Raw genomic sequence first — 17,269 nt, forward strand, 5'->3', positions numbered from 1 at the left:
ATGCCAACATATCCTTTCTAAAATGCAAGGAGCAAAACTGCACACAGTACTCCAGGTGTGGGCCTCACCAACACCTTGTACGGTTATAACAAAAATTCCCTATTTTTAAGCTACAAGCCACTAGCAATAAATGCCAAAATTTTATGTGCCCTTATGCATGCCAACTTTTTGTGTTTCATGAACAAGAACACTCAGATTCCTTTGTGCGAGACATTTTTGGAATCTCTGTCCAGTTAAACAATAGCCTATCTTTGGATTCTTCCCAGCAAAGTGTACAACCTTAGACTTTCACACATTGAACTCCATCTGTTAAGGTTTTGTGCACTCACTCAAGCTATCTATATCCCTTTCATCACAACATAACCTCCTACCTATTTTTGCATAATCAGCACATTAGGATCATTAGACAATGCCCCAACCTTCCAACAGAGACTAAATAATTGAGGCCTTAGGACTCATCCTTGTTAGTTCACATTTTTTCAATATGTAAAAGGCTCATTAGTCTTGACTCTGTCTTCTGTATGTTAACCATTCCTTAATCCACGCTAATACGTTACCATCAAACCATGAGCTCCTATCTTGTGCAATAAACTTTTTTGTGGCACCTTATCAAATGCCTTCTGGAAATCCAAATATGCTGCATCTACTGATTCCTCTTTATCAAATCTGCTTGTTATATCCTCAAAGAACTCTTGCAAATTTGTCAACATGATTTGGCTTTCACTAAACTTCGTTGATGCTGTTTAGTTGTGATGAGCCTTCCTGAATGAACTGCTATTTCTTCCTTAATAATAGACTCTAAACAAATGACAGATGTTACACTAATTGGCCTACACTTTCCTGCTTTATATCTCCTTCTCTTCTTGAACAGTGGCACTATATAAGCAGTTTTCCAATCTGCTAAAATCCTCCCAGAATCCAGTGAGTTCAGGAATATTATAACCAATGCCTCCACTATCTCTGCAGCCACTTTCTTTATAATCCTCTGATGTAGGCCATCAGATCCTCGCAACTTGTTTGTCTTTTGTCCCATTAGTTTGTCAAACACATTATCCCTTGTGATAGAGACCACTACAAGACGTTTCCTCCATTAGCACCTTGCTAATCTGTCAAGTTTTGGAGTGTTTGTAGTGTCCTTCATCCTGAAGATCGATATAAAATATTGGATTCAATTATCTGCTATTTTCCTGTTCCCCATTATAAAGTATTGACTTGCATCCTCTAATCATCCCACACTTAGTTTTGTTACTCTTTTATACATACCTGTTTTATGTCTGTATGAAGTTTTTGTTTGTTTTTATATTCATTACTGATTTAAACTTCAGAATTAATTTTCTCTCTCTGTTAGCTTTTCAGTCATCTACTGATTTCTAAAAAAATTCTCAATCCTCTGGCACACCAATAGTTTCTTCCACTTTGTATACTTTAATGTTTGATTAGATACTCTACTTGACCACCTTTGTTGAACATGGGTAGTTCATCCTTCCCAGTGAGTCCTTTTTGATTGGAATAAATTTCTGCTCAACATTTTGAAGTATTTGCTTAAATGTCTGCCATTGTTCATCCACTGACTTTCCCCTTGGTCTAATTTTCCAGTCTGCTTTACACAGATTTTGTTTTTAATAATTCCCCTTAATTAACTTGAGGACATTTGTTTGAGACCCAAGTAACTCTGAATTTGAAATTCTACCATGTTGTGAACTCTATCTCCTGAAGGATTTTAGCTATGAGATGTCAAATTAATCCAACATCATCACACATTATTAGATTTAAAATAGCCTGTTGCTGGGCATGTTCTGTAATATGTTGTTTTAAGAAACAATCCCTGAGGAACTCTTCAAATTTATCTTCTATGTTATCTTTGCCAAACTGATTTGTTTAGTCATTAACGTCACCCATGACAAATGTACTGCCCTTCTTACACACCTCTATTATTTCCCAATTTGTAATTTGTCCTACAGTGAGGCAACTGTTTGGGGGCCAAGAGACTACTCTCACCTGTGAATGCTTTCCCTTGCTATTCCTTATTTCCATCCAGACTGATTCCACATCACAACCTCTTGTATCTATTTTGCAACTCACCACCCCATGATACTCTCCCTTATTAACAATGCCAGTTCACTTCCTTTCTCCTTTTGCTTTTCCTTCCAGAACATCAAATACCTTTGAATACTGAGTTCCCAGTCTTGGTTATCCTTTGGCCATGTCTCCATAATAGCTATCAAGTCACATTTGTCTATTTCTATTGGCGCCATCAACTTATCTATTTTGTTCCAAATACTGCGTGCATTCAAATAGAGAGCCTTAAGCTTTGACTTTTTATCACTATTACCTATTCCAATTCAAATTCTCAATGCACTTTTCTGTGTATAATTTCTACACCTTTCATCACATTTTGATTATTGTTCACTTCTTCACTAATCTTCTACTTCTACTCCCTTGCTTTTCTTTATTTTTAAAAATTTCCTTCAATTGAACCTTCTCATCATCACCACAAACCCCACCACCCGCACCCCACCACCCCCGAACCATTAATATGTTTAAAGCCCCATCTATGATCCTAGTTATTCGATTTGTCAGGACAATGGTCAAGTGTAGCTCATCCCATGAAACAGCCCTCTCTGTCTCCAGTACTAGTGCTGGTGCCCCATGAACTGGAACCCATTTCTCGCACATTAATATTTGAGATAGGCAGTAATCCAGAAATAATCTTTGTATTTCTGCTTTTAAAGTTAGCTCTGAGCCGCCTGTAACCAGTCAGTAGAATCTCTTTTCTAGGTCTACCCACGTCATCGGTGCCTACACACCACGATAATGCTCCCCTCCTGTTCCAATATTCTCTCCAGCTTAGAAGAAATGTGCTGAATCTTGGCACCAGGTAAGCTAGTCAAAACAACCTTCAGAGGTCTCTATCTTTGCTGTAGAGATCATTATCTATTCCCCCTAACTACTCTATACCTTTCTACTACTATATTTCTCTTTTCTCCCCCACTTCAACGGTGATCTGGACTATGGTGCTATGGTCAATCCGCTCAGCCTCTTTGCAATTTGTGTCAATGTTCCCTCTCATTTTTCTTGCTGCTCTGTGGACCCCTAAGCTCCGTTTGGGCAGTAGCTTCTGGAACCAGAAATAAATGTGTTCACACAATCCGCCAAGTGGCTGTGCAACTGTGCAGCTTCGAGTGAACTTTGGCTTCTGCCCTCATCCATAATGGAAGCAAGAACTTTGACAACAACACTCACTAAGGCACCTCCAAAACTCAATTCTGGATTTTCATACCTGGCTCACTCTCAGTCACACCCTCCTGTCCCTTTCCATGGACCAAATTTAATGTAAGGAATCAAAAGGGCCTGAAACATCATGTTCAAGTACCTCTTCTGCTCCCTGTTGTGTCGCAGTATCCATAGCACAGATTCCAGCTCATAGCTGAGCCAAAGCTCCTCTAGCCGACACTAGCTGCAGATGTGATTACTGAGAGTCTCCGTGGAAATTACATTGCCAAGATTCACATGCAAGGCTTCACTATAAATAATCAAGGATACATCTTTATTTTTAAACTTTTTTAAATGTTTAATTCACTCTAGAGATGTTCTTTACCTTCATGACAAGACTAAGTTCCATCTGATCATATCTTGCATCCGGTCTGGTCTATGCACCTAACCAACTGAGCTGTTCTAGCAGAACTTCTCAGCTGTCCCACCTCATCCTTGGAAGCAGCTGCACATTTCTCTCTAAATCTGATAGGTCTAAGTGCAACAGGATTGACGTTTTCCAAGCAAGACCATTGACCTGACCCACCCTGCTTCATTTCCAATATCTTAAAAGCTCCAGAGCTTGCAAGCAAATCTTAAATTGTCTTAATTTGATTATTAACTTTTTTTTTCTCCCCAAAATAGAAGCTATTTGAATGACTATAAAAGATCTTTAAAACTAACTTCCCAGCCGTAGAATTGTCGACTATAACTTTTCTCCCCCAGCATTCTTCAATACCTCTAGCTTGCAACCCAGTATTGCCAAATAGCATCACAGGAGGCTGCTAAATAAAATAACAGTCCATTTTGTGAGGACAAAGAGGTATTTTTCAGAATGGCAGCCGCTGGCTAGTGGGGTTCTACAGGGGTCAGTGTTGGGACCACAACTATTCACATTATACATTGACAATCTGGATGAAGGAACTGAGGGAATTGTTGCTAAGTTGGCAGATGACACAAACATAGCTGGAGGGACAGGTCGTGTTGAGGAAACAGGGAGGCTGCAGAAGGACTTGGACAGGCTAGGGGAGTAGGCAAAGAAATGGCAGATGGATTACAATGTGGGAAAGTGTAAGGTTATGCACTTTGGTAGAAAGAATAAAGGCATAGCCTATTTTCCAAATGGGGAAAGGCTTTGGAAATCTGAAGCACAAAGAGACTCAGGAGTCCTAAATCAGGATTCTCAAGGCTAACATGCAGGCTCAATTGGCAGTTAGGAAAGTAATGTTAGCATTCACTTCAAGAGGGCTAGAAAACAACAACAGAGATGTACTGCTGAGGACTTATAAGGCTCTGCTCAGACTGCATTTGGAATATTGTGAGCAGTTTTGGGCCCCGTATCTAAGGAAGAATGTTCTTGCCTTGGAGGGGGTCCAGAGGAGTTTACAAGAATGATCCTGGAATGAAGGGATTGTCATATGAGGCGTCGTTGAGGGCTCTGGGTCCATACTCAATGAAGTTTAGAAGGACAAGGGGGATCTCATTGAAACTTACAGAATACTGACAGGCCTAGATAGAGTCAACATGGAGAAGATTTCTGCTAGAAGAGAATAGGACCCGAGGGCACAGCCTCAGAGTGAAGGGACGACCCTTTAGAAGTGAGATGAGAAGAAATCTCTTCAGCTAGGGAGTGGTGAATCTGTAGAACTTATGGCTTCCACAGCTTTCTACGGCAAAGTCATTGAGTTTCTTTACGACAAAGATAGGTACTTGATTAGGAAGGGGATGAAAGGATATGGGGAGAAGGCAGAAGAAAAGGAGTGAGAAACATACCAGCCATGATACAATAGTGAGTAGACTCAATGGGCCGAATGGCCTAATTCTGTTCCTATGTCTCATGACTTTGTAGGTCCCATCTCATGGAACCTTTTCCATACAGATCCATCTGTGTGATACAGCTGGCCGAGTCCTATTATCAACTTCTGACTATATACCAAATTCTTTCCAGTTTTGTAACTCTTAGTTTAGTCTCTTTTATTGTCCTACCTTATATTAGTAGGCACAAATTGCTCTTGATCTCGGGGAATTCTACTTTTATTTTTTGTCTGAGAAGGCTGTACATTATCACCTTGTCCAACTGTGGCCTCTTTTCTCTCTTAATCTCTCCTGACTATTCATATCAGAACATCTGCTAGAAATCCTGTGATTTTTTTCCCTCTTAGATTTACCTCCTGATTGAGAACTCGAATTTGTGCTAAGTTTTCTCATTCTTGTATTGCATGCTGCTAATTCATGGCCCTCATTTCTTGTCCCTCATCTTGTGTATTTAACCAATTTTATATTTTATGTGTAGACATCCCTGCTTATTCCACTACTGTGCCCTCCCTCCAGTAATCTGATTCTGCTAACTGGTATGCCACCCAAAAGCCTACTCTGGGCAAATGAATCTTGCATGAGATTTTTCAGTATGTGCGTGATGCGTATTTCTTGAGTTCTTAAGGCCTGCCTCTCTGCTTCCAAATTATATAACCCATGGCTATGCAAAGTAGATGGTGCCTTATCATCATCACCTACTTTATTAGTGTTTGAAATTTCCTAACTCAGACCATAAAAGGTGATCACGAGACATGGGGATAATGCCCATGCTGCATTATGAAAGTTTTCCCCACACATGCAATAACGTTTCCTGGCTCTTTCCATGTCAGTGTGTCCTGCTTTCTCAAAATAAACTATGTCACCAAAACTGAAATCTCCCCAGGCAGTCTAATGCGATGTCTTAATGGATTCCTAATTTTATCTGATGCCCCATCTATTACGAATGCTTCCTACTAGCTAATTGTTCCTTCCAGAGCCGAATACTGGCACTGAAGACAATTTTGGAGATGCCAATTAGTATGGGCTACACACCTTTAATCACCTGTAAAGAATCTCTGCACGTACTGACCATGCCTGCACCATTTGTAACTTACAGTTTGGCTATTCTGCCAGCATTTTGTGCAACATTTCATCAATTATTGCATTGTTTCTTTCACACAAGCTGTGGGCTTACTCTATAATATTATAAGTTCTCTCACACTTCCCAAAACTCGTCATTCACAAATTTAGCTCCATCATCTGTCAAGTTTGTCCTCAATGTTTATCACCATGGTGATGTGTAGACTGGTTGCCATATCTACAAAATGTAACAGGCAAATATTTGTATTCTATACCTTCAACTTAGCTACTACTTAATTAAATACCTGGTAAAGGAACATTTACAACCCTTCATATTTAATATATATTTAACATTACAATGTGATTTGTTCTACAAGGGATTGGTATTTTTTATCCACAATTCTGACATCCTTTAACAGTACCTTAACAGTAACAGACATATTTATTAATAAAGGTTTCTCACTATGAATGACATCAGCGCTGATGAAATGACACAGTCCTGTAATTTTACAGGGGAGACTCACTCTCTTTGAAGATGGTAACATTTTGTCATCTCTGAATTGAAAGCAGTGAGTACTTTCGTATTCTCCAATTCTATTCTTATCTGCTTGGTCCAGGGTTCCCAAATGACAGTTCAGCCAATCACTTCACACTGCTGAGGTACAACCACGAGCTAGCATGGCATAGTAAAATGAGTCAGTACATAAGATATTCTAAGATGGGCTGATTTAAGCCTTCAGCCATTAACAGAATATTCTCTTGTTGCTTATGATCACATTCACCCTCAGAACCGTCCACTTCATGACGTGCCTCGAATACTTGACTCCTGATTCTTGGACAATTCCTGACATTGTGATATTCATAGTCAAAGTGAAAACACCTATTCATTATTCCCCACAGATTTCTGGGATTCTACTGTTGTCAACTATGCCCCCAGTCTTACATTTTTCCTTAATTCAGTAATCTATGAATCAAAAGGTACATCCACCTCAAAACATTATTCAGCAATTCCTTGCTTACACAAGTGCCTGTGACTATGCCACCTTCGACTTTGTGAGGCAGTAATCACAGTATTCTTTTCCCTGATCACTCTCAATATGTCCTAGGAAAACGACAGTCTCCCCAACTTTTTTTAAAGACCCAACAGACATCTGCTCAAAACAAAAATCATTGCCAAGAAATGCACACAACCTAATAGTTTGAATGCAGGCACAGACTTTGGAATTTCTAAATTAAATGTCTTTATTCTTCATTAAAACTACTCAAACTCCATGAAATATTCTTTAATGGACTAATTGTCCAAATTTCTAAAATTCATTAATTATTGATCACACTGCACAGATTTATTTAGGATATCTGGTTGACATGAACGAATTGGAATAAAGGGTCTGTTTCTATCTCTGTGACTCTGACTTCCAACAAGTCACCTGTTTTGCAAACTCTGTACATAAATTATTATCAATAGTCCCCTTCCAGTATCCAAGTCTGTTACATACAGCTTTGAAAATACATTAGCACTAATTTTACTCCTTCCTGTGAAGCCAAAGCCATACCTTGCTTCTTTTTGGCAAGGGAAGTAACGCAAGTCCACAAATCCACCTTATTCTTCTACTGCTCAAATGCCTCCAATTCCAAAAACCCTGGTGGGTAGGCAATCATAGTTCATGATCCTGCAACGTGACTCCACCAGTCCACTTTAAAAGCCGCTGGGAGCTCTTTCTAATTATCAAAAATAAGGATTACCTTCTAATTTCTCTATCTTTCTACTTGAAGGTAGAGGTTAATCCTGTCCTCTGCTCCCAATTTTGATAGACAGATCGCCATAAAGTGAATTAATCAGTGGAAGGGACTATTGAGGTTTACAACTAATTTACTGTCAAACTACAGTTCAATATAGTACCAGTTCCAACCTTTCCTTTTGAATTATTTACCTATCCAGAAAGCAACTTCCATACTGGGTTAAAAACACCTCTCTTTTTTTTGAAAAACCCACCACCAATCACTTGTTTGAGGTGAGAGTGACAGCCCTTGACATCATCGCTGCATTCGACCAAGTGTAGCATCAAGGAGGCCTGGCAAAACTGGAATCAATGGGAATCCAGGGGCAAACTCTCTAGTGCTTAGAGTCACACGTAGCACATGGGAAGATGGCTGTGATTGTTGGAGGTCAGTCATCTCAGCTCCAAGACATCTCTGCAGGAGTTCTTCGGGGTAGTGTCCTGGACTCAACCATCTTCACCTGCTTCAACAATGACCTTCCCTCCATCATAAGGTCACAGTTTGGGATGTTTGCCAATGATTGCGCAATGTTCAGCACCATTCGTGATTCCTCAGATAATGAAGCAGTCTGTGTCCAACTGCAACAAGACCTGGACAATCTCCAGGCTGAAACGTGGCAAGCAACATTCACAACACACATAGCAATAGGCAATGACCCATCTCCAATAAGAGACAATGTAAACACTATCCCTTGACATTCAATGGCATTACCATCACTATATCCCCCACTATCAACATCCTGGGTGTTATCATTGACCAGAACCTGAACTGGGCTGGCCATATAAATACAGTGGCTCTAAGAACAGGTCAGAGGCTATGAATCCTGCAGCGAGTAACTCACCTCCTGACTCCCTAACAACTGTCCACCGACTACAGGACAGGATTGTGATGGAATACTCCCCATTTGCCTGAATGAATGGAAATCCAACAATGCTAAGAAGCTTGACACTGTCCAAAGTGAGATTTTTCATGCTATTTTCTCAAAACTGCCTCATTAACGATGCACTACTTCCCCAATCACACGCCACAGGCAGCAGTACTGACCGCTGCTGGGATTTCTTGGGATTCCTGGTGCCAGCTGGGCACTTGGTCAAGCTATGCCGATAAACTAGCTGATGTCCAATAAGGAATAAACAGTGGCTTCTATTAAAGGCATCAGAAAGCATTTTTACCCTAAATGTACTACTAAAATCTTTTTTGGCTGTACTTGTATGTTTCCATGTTAAAAGAGGATGCAACAAAATCTGCCAATTTGGTTGGAACGCTTTAACAGTGATCAATAATCAGAACCTACTTTTCACACTCACCTTTTACTTCCACCCTGACTTTTCATTCTGTGATTCATAAGATTTAGAGCCCCCCAGTACTGAAGCTCAATGTGGCAGGTATAAGCAAAAGAACCAGTTGCTAAGTATTATAATACTTTTTAAAAATACCATTTAGTATGACATAATTATTCAGCAACGCAAACATTTAGAATAGAACATAACAAACAACTGTTCAAAAAGTGTACTTTTTCAGTACTTGGCATGCATATTGCTTTTCAGTGCCTACATACCTTTTATGGTAGATACAAAGACAAGGAAGTCGAGCTATTGTGTCTCCTTGCAGAAGTTCTTCCAAACAGATTACACATTCTCCAGCATCTTTACTCAGCACATCGTCTGTAAAGCAAAATTTGTTTTACAAATTTAAAGGAAATTTCACACGTACATCCAAGCGCATCCTGCCTACTGAATTGAGCACACATGCAAAAGTTCCTTTTTATTTCCACTTTCAGCTAAAAGATTGACAAATCCCAACAGCAATTCAAACGTGTTTTTAAAACAAATGATTAACTGAAGAGAGAAAAAAGTTGCAGAGCTACATACAGGGAAAAAGCTGCTGGAAAGTGGGACTAGAAGAGTTGCTGTTGCAAACAGCTGTCATAGACAACAGGCTGAATGACCTCCATCTGTGCTATAACCATTGTGAGTCAAAGCAAAAACCTTCACACAAGAACATATTCAATTTAAGGTTACAAGTTCACATATATAGTTTTGTCATATCCAACTGTTCAAATGGTTTATTGAGTAAGCAGTTGTGAGATACACAGTTATGGAATTATGCAAATTTAATTCTTGGCCTGTATTCAGTTAGCTAATCATTATCCAATGACCCCACTGTAAGCAAAATGGTTTGGACGTCTGATTAAGGGAAGGTCAGGCTAGGGCGTATGGCCTCTATGGTAAAACAGCCTTCCCTTGCACCCCCAAGGAATAAGCACTCGCTGTACACCAAAGAAAACTGCCTTCAAAATGTCCTTGAGGCTCACCTTATTTGATTAATCTTGACATGAGTCAAGATACATGGGTTTCAACTCAGGTACAAATTAATGAACTGGCTGCATGTAAATTAACAAATGATAATGTCTGAGCAAATTGAATACCTTTTCAGTCTGATATGCCTGATGAAGCGGTATTTTTCTGCCTTTATCCAAAGATCAAACATTTTAGCACCCTTGTAAGTCACTAGCAGAATTAGGCCATTCAGCCCTGTGAGTCTGCTTCACCATTCAATGAGATCATGGCTGACCTGATTATCCTCAACTCCAATCCAGACTTTTCCACATTACAGAGATAGTAGGAACTGCCGATGCTGGAGAATCTGAGATAACACGGTGCAGAGCTGGATGAACACAGCAGGCCAAGCAGCATCAGAGGAGCAGGAAAGCTGACGTTTCAGGTCGAGACCCTTCTTCAGAAATGGGGGAGGGGAAGGGGATTCTGAAATAAATAGGCAGCGAGGGGGAGGCGGAGGCGGAAAGAAGATGGATAAAGGGGAAGATTGGTGGAGAGGAGACAGACAGGTTAAAGAGGCGGGGTTGGAGCCAGTGAAGGTGAATGTAGGTGGGGAGTTAGGGAGGGGATAGGTCGGTCCAGGGAGGACGGACAGGTCAAGGAGGTGGGATGAGGTTAGTGGGTAGGAGATGGGGGTGGGGCTTGAGGTGGGAGGAATGGTTAGGGAGGCAGGGACTAGCTGGGCTGATTTTGGGATGCGTTTGGGGGAGGGGAGATTTTGAAGCTTGTGAAGTCCACATTGATACCCTTGGGCTGCAGGGTTCCCAAGCGAAACATGAGATGCTGTTCCTGCAGCTTTCGGGTGGCGTCATTGTGGCAATGCAGGAGGCCCAGGATGGACATGTCGTCCAGGGAGTGGGAGGGGGAGTTGAAATGGTTCGCGACTGGGAGGTGTAGTTGTTTGTTGCGAACTGAGCGTAGGTGTTCCGCAAAGCGGTTCCCAAGCCTCCGCTTGGTTTCCCCGATGTAGAGGAGGCCACAACGGGAACAGCGGATACAGTATACCACATTAGCAGATGTGCAGGTGGACATCTCTTTGATGTGGAAGGTCTTCTTAGGGCCTGGGATGGGGGTGAGGGGGGAGGTGTAGGGGCAGGTGTAGCACTTGCTTCGGTTGCAGGGAAAAGTGCCGGGAGTGGTGGGGCTGGAGGGGAGTGTGGAGCGGACGAGGGAGTCACGGAGAGAGTGGTCCCTCCGGAAAGCAGATAAGGGTGGGGAGGGAAAAATGTCTTTGGTAGTGGGGTCAGATTGCAGATGGCGGAAATGTCGGAGGATGATGCGTTGGATTCAGAGGTTGGTGGGGTGTTATGTGAGGACGAGGGGGATTCTGTTTTGGTTGTTATTGCGGGTAGGGGGTGTGAGGGAGGAGTTGCGGGAAATGTGGAAGACACGGTCGAGGGCATTTTCGACCACTGTGGAGGGGAAGTTGCGGTCCTTGAAAAAAAGAGGACATCTGGGATGTCCGGAAGTGGAATGCCTCATCTCGGGTGCAGATGCGGCAGAGGGGAAGGAATTGGGAATAGGGAATGGCCTTTTTGCAGGAAGGTGGATGGGAGGAGGTGTATTATAGGTAGTTGTGGGAGTCGGTACGTTTGAAATGGATATCGGTTTCCAGGTGGATGCCAGAGATGGAGACAGAGAGGTCCAGGAAGGAGAGAGAGGTATCAGAGATGGTCCAGGTGAACTTAAGGTTGGGGTGGAAGGTGTTAGTGAAGTGGATGAACTGTTCGAGCTCCTTGTGGGAGCACAAGGCGGCGCCGATACAGTCATCAATGTAACGGAGGAAGAGGTGGGGAATAGGGCCAGTGTAGCTTTGGAAGAGGGATTGTTCCAAGTATCCTACAAAGAGGCAGGCATAGCTTGGGCCCATGCGGGTACCCATGGCCATCCCTTTTGTCTGTAGGAAGTGGGAGGAATTGAAAGAGAAGTTGTTGAGGGTGAGGATGAGTTCGGCTAAGCGGATGAGGGTGTCAGTGGAGGGGGACTGGTCGGGCCTGCGGGGCAGGAAGAAGCGGAGGGCCTTTAGGCCATCTGCATGGGGAATGCACATTTTCCACATTACCCTTATTTTTTAGTGATGCTGGCTCTGGGATGAATGTGTCCAAGAAATCATGAAACTTCCCTGTTCAACTCCTTTACTTCTTTACTTCCACATGATTCATGGCCTTTGTTTGATATTTCATTAAAAGATAACACCATAAGGTATCATCTATCTCGCTACAAAAAGATGCTGTTTCAGCAGAGGCACACTGGGAACTGTTAAGAAGAAAAGCTTTAATAAGTATCTATATTGTTTTAGGAAATATCAAAGACTTAACAAGTGACAACTTGACAAGATAGTTTGCTTATTGACCTCATATGCCTGAAGTTTCAATTTAACTTCACTGCCCTAGTGCAATCTTGGCTACTCGTTCACTAAAATAATTGCTAGGTACAAGTAGTTTCTCACGTTTCTGAACAATGTCACTGCATAGAGGGGGAACATTGCCTTTGAAATCACACCTGGAGAGGTATCGGGAAGCAGAAAACAACATTTATAAATTTATTTTTATCTTTGTACATTGGAAGTAGATTTAATAATCTAAAACACGGACATTAGCATGCAACTTGATCACACATTGGAGCCACTTACCCATACAAGCAGATCACTGGATAGAGTTTAATCATCTGATAACAGTGCCAACTTGACATGGGCACAGAATCAAGGATTAACACAAGGTCACTGAATGGGCACAGTATGCAAGTATTCAAGCATAAGACTATATCATCTGGTCTTTTTTACAATTAGGCCAAAAAAGGGAAAAAAAAAACTCATCTTGAACCCCTGTATGTTCTTTTTTATAGAATTTATAGAATTTTCTCCCACTTTGGTAAAGCTGCATAAAATTATAAGCTATCCAAAGGAGACACTGTTGTGGCAATGACAAACAAATATAATGTGGTTTGAAGAGCTTGGAAGTAAAAGAAAAATCAAAAGATATTTAAAATACAACACACAGAATGACTTCTGTGCAATCTAACCTCATTATTGAGTTTATCCACCAATTTAATCTTAAAAGGTGTACTGTTGTACAAAGTTATAGATCCAGTTTACTCTTGAATGGTTAGAAATGCGCAAATAAATTTTACTTTCTGTCCCCAGTATTCTGGGCCATACTATTCTTGATAGAATTATGCATAATTCTTGGTACTGATCTGTATATGCTCAGGTGTAACACTGCAAATGGGTGTTAACTACATATTAATTTGGAAAAATCTTTATTCAAGTGATGGGCATTAAATGTGGACTCAGTTATGCTAATATATACAGTGCAGGCTGAAACTGGTCTTGATAGAGACATTTTCTAATCAACCTGTTATCACAAACCCTCTGCAGCAGGTGGGACTTGAACTCTGGCCTCCTCGTCCAGGGGTAGGGATGCTACTACTTTGCCAGGATTACAAATATGTAAGTTATAAAGTGTTAGCCTGTAATTGAAAGTTTCTAAGTGTATAAAGACTTGGGTCCAGTGTTCTTTTCTTCGATGCCTGGCTATCTGTCTGAGTTCTAACAATGGCAGCAGAATTCAGAGGGACGAGGTCAATCAAATGGGAGCATGGAGACAATTATTCAAAAATTCAGAAACTGCTCAAAATGAATTACAATCTACTAATAGAGCTTGCTGAGCTAAAGTGGCAAGAGATGAAAGGGACAGTAGTGAAGGAGGTGGAAACTGAAGATGAAGGACTGGGCTTTTAGATAAATAACAGAGCAGCCCAACACCTGGCTCCCAGTTTTGGTGACATGGAAGTGGAGGTTATTGCAAGAAACAGAAAATGGAGTAGACCATATGGGCCCTATGAGCCTCCCTTGACATTCAATAAGATGATGGCTGCCCTTCTACTTCAATCCCACCATGAAAGTCCTCCACCTGTTGCACTTTCTCCATTTTTCCTTGCTTAAGGAGGCCAAAACTGTCTTTAAATTTGTATTTCCTTTCTTTGTAATAAAGGCTATTATACGATTTGGTTTTTTTCTCACTATACCTACATGTTAACTTTGTGATTTATGTTCCAAGACCCAACATCACCCTGAATACCAGAATTTAGCTGCCTTCCACCTTTTAAAAATATGATGTTAAACTGGATGATTTTATGTCTTACCATGTTGTATTCCAGCTGCTACGCTCTTAACCACTCAGTAACCTGCCCCCTGCAGCTCTGTGCGCTCCTAACAAAGTACTTTCTCACTGAATTTTATAGTATCATTAAACATGGATACATTACACTCATTTAAATCAATGATATAAATTGAATAGCTAAGACCCCAATAATGATCCTTGCAGCAGTGTGGTCCATTAGCCACAGTCTGCTAAACTGAAAAATGGTACAGTACTCTAATGAGGTATATAATAGAAGGGGCTCCCTCTGTGGCTCTCAGCAACAGCATTCCCATTGCAACATACTAATAAAAAGATGGAGCCAAGTTCCAAGCTATAGTTGACTATTTCAGTGATTAAATGTACCAGCTTCCATGACTTTTTCAGCAGATGGCACCATTCTGCATCTGGCATGCTGACAGTTCAGGTTCTGTTTAGCCAGCTCCTCATGATCACTACCACAGTCTGCTAATGGTAGCATTTCAACTGATAGGACCAATCCAAATTCACTAGCTGTTTGTCATCCTGGCATGCCTTTTATCATGCAGTGTCACTAAAGCAAAGCACACTGTGACTGGGCTGGTTCTCACAGTATGAGTAGTCAGACATTTACATAGGTTAGTCATACCATTGGGTGTTTTGTCTCAGATTTCTCTGGAACAGATGCCAATGCATATATTATATGACTGTCATAGTGAGCTACTTTCATGCCTGGAGCCAACACAATACTGTTAATTGGGTATATCACCTCTGACAGACTGGCCTATTTTTATCCCTTGATCCCATCACCTCCTCCTTCCCAAAATAGAAAAAAAGATCACAGGTCATCGCAATGTGTGTTATAACCAATGAAGTACTTTTCAAGTGTAGTGAATGTAGGAAACATGACAGCTCCCTAGTGCACAGAAAGCTCCCACAAACAGCAACGGGATAAGAGATAGATATTGTGATGTTGACTGAGGAATAAAGCTTTAAGAATTGGGAATATCCTATTTACTATTCTTCAAAACATTGTCATGGGAACTTTTACAACAGATAGGTCCTCGTGTCCTCGTTTAACATCTTACCTGAAAGTCAGCACCTCAGTACTGCAATGGAGTGTCAGCCTTGATTTTTTTTACATTCAATCCCTGGACTGAGATTTGAATACACAACTTACTGAGTCAGAGATGAGCATGAGTCAGTGCTGAAAAGCAAAGATAGAGAGGACTACCCAACAGGAAACTGGCATTTGAAACTGTTGGAGTAAGTGGGGCAGCTGGACTTGAGAAAATTTCACCACTGCATAAAGTAGATGACTACTTCAGGAAAATCCATTATAAAACAAAAATCAAGTCAGAAATGACAGAATCTGCTACTACAAAGGTAACTTACAGATTTTTGACATGCTTTCACTTTCTACAGTGTTGAGAAACACTGACCACCATTTCTGTGCCCTGAATAGGAATATAGTGCACATGAAGTAGAAATAACAGCAAATAAGGCAGATTATATCATTGTCACCTCATTTACATGTAACCATCCAAAAATGACCCTTTTCAAATGATGGCAGAGCACAGAGGTGGCCAGAGATCATGTTGCTGGATCTCACCCTCATTTTCTAATTTAGGCACAAATGTGACAAATCCATTCAGAAACTCAGGATTGATGTCTTCCCTATCAATTGTTGCAGGTAAATAACAGTCCCGAAATTTAGTGGTGCAAGTACTGCAGCTTCACTTCAAGAGTGCTGAAAACACCATTACCCAGCTTGATGTTTGATCTTCCTTACACCATTTATGCCTGTTGATGTTAAGAAACAGTTGATTTATCCTTGGGTCAGAATTCATACAAGTCCAGATTTTCCAATGGCCAGACAGTCATTATTCCAATATAGACAGGAGGTGCACATGAGGGCCCTGCAGAATTCTCATCATAACTCACTCCAAAGATATTGACCAGGAAATGGAAGATTATGGTGGGCAATTTCCACATGCCTAGTGCCATCTAAAAGTCTTCATTCAGAGAATTTGGAGGATTCCAACGAAATTAAGGAAAAGTTAGATTGAATTCATAGTCTACTTCCTCAGTAACTATTCAACTGACCCCATATTTGCCTCACTACACCTCCAACAGAACACTTCCACGCAACCCACATGTGACTGTCACTCTTTGGAAAATATGGCCACGATTCAATGTACTAGAACCAAGTGAATTTTAGTGTGACCACTTCTACTCCCTAACATGAAGGTGATCCCTTTGCCCAGCCTCGGACTTGTGGCGTGACCTCATGCAGCACCACTACACAAGGTCTCCACCGGAGATTCTCCACCTGCAAGGCTTCCAGGACACACAGTGTAGCAGCTACCTAGCAGCATCTCTCCACCCCTACCACCAACACCTGCCTGGGCACAACAGAAGTGCTTTTCCTGGGTGGCTGCTGATTTCCGGCTGCTCCTCTAAGCATGTAGGGTGTTGACTACACACAGAGCAGCCATCACCTTCTGCCCCACCAGGCTGGGCAAAACCCTCATGTTGTTCCACCAGCCACATACATGATCCAAGCCCAGCTATGAACTGGCAGTCCTCTAACCAGAAGGGGAATGAGGAAAACCATGATCTAACAGACAACCAAGAGGAGCAGCCCCCCAAACGGTAACCTGAGCAGACTGTGGAGGTATCAGTGGACAAAACTGACGCGTAGCATAATGAGAAAAACCCCTTCACAAGCCCCGGTGCTTCACTTTTATTTTACAACCGACTAAGGCAGGCTCCATAGAATCCAACTCCAGTTTTAACATTGGTTCCCATTAAGAACCAATGCCATGAATTTCTGAAATGCATTTTTCCCCTTTTAATCCATTCAGAAGCCCCGAGAAATTATAAACTACCATGTCGTACAATCAT

At 41.4% G+C, this 17,269-nt stretch overlaps 1 protein-coding gene across 1 annotated transcript in view; it reads right to left on the reverse strand.

The window, feature by feature from the left end:
- Positions 1 to 17,269, reverse strand: part of znrf1 (zinc and ring finger 1) — a 183,506-nt gene that overhangs the window by 35,585 nt on the left and 130,652 nt on the right. Inside the window, exon 4 of the mRNA XM_048605990.1 lies at positions 9,464 to 9,569. Within this exon, the coding sequence (XP_048461947.1) occupies positions 9,464 to 9,569 (106 nt within the window). The remainder of the gene's footprint in view (positions 1 to 9,463; positions 9,570 to 17,269) is intronic.

The sequence above is a fragment of the Rhincodon typus genome, chromosome 15 (genome assembly GCF_021869965.1).
Source record: "Rhincodon typus isolate 14 chromosome 15, sRhiTyp1.1, whole genome shotgun sequence".
Lineage (NCBI taxonomy): Eukaryota > Metazoa > Chordata > Chondrichthyes > Orectolobiformes > Rhincodontidae > Rhincodon > Rhincodon typus.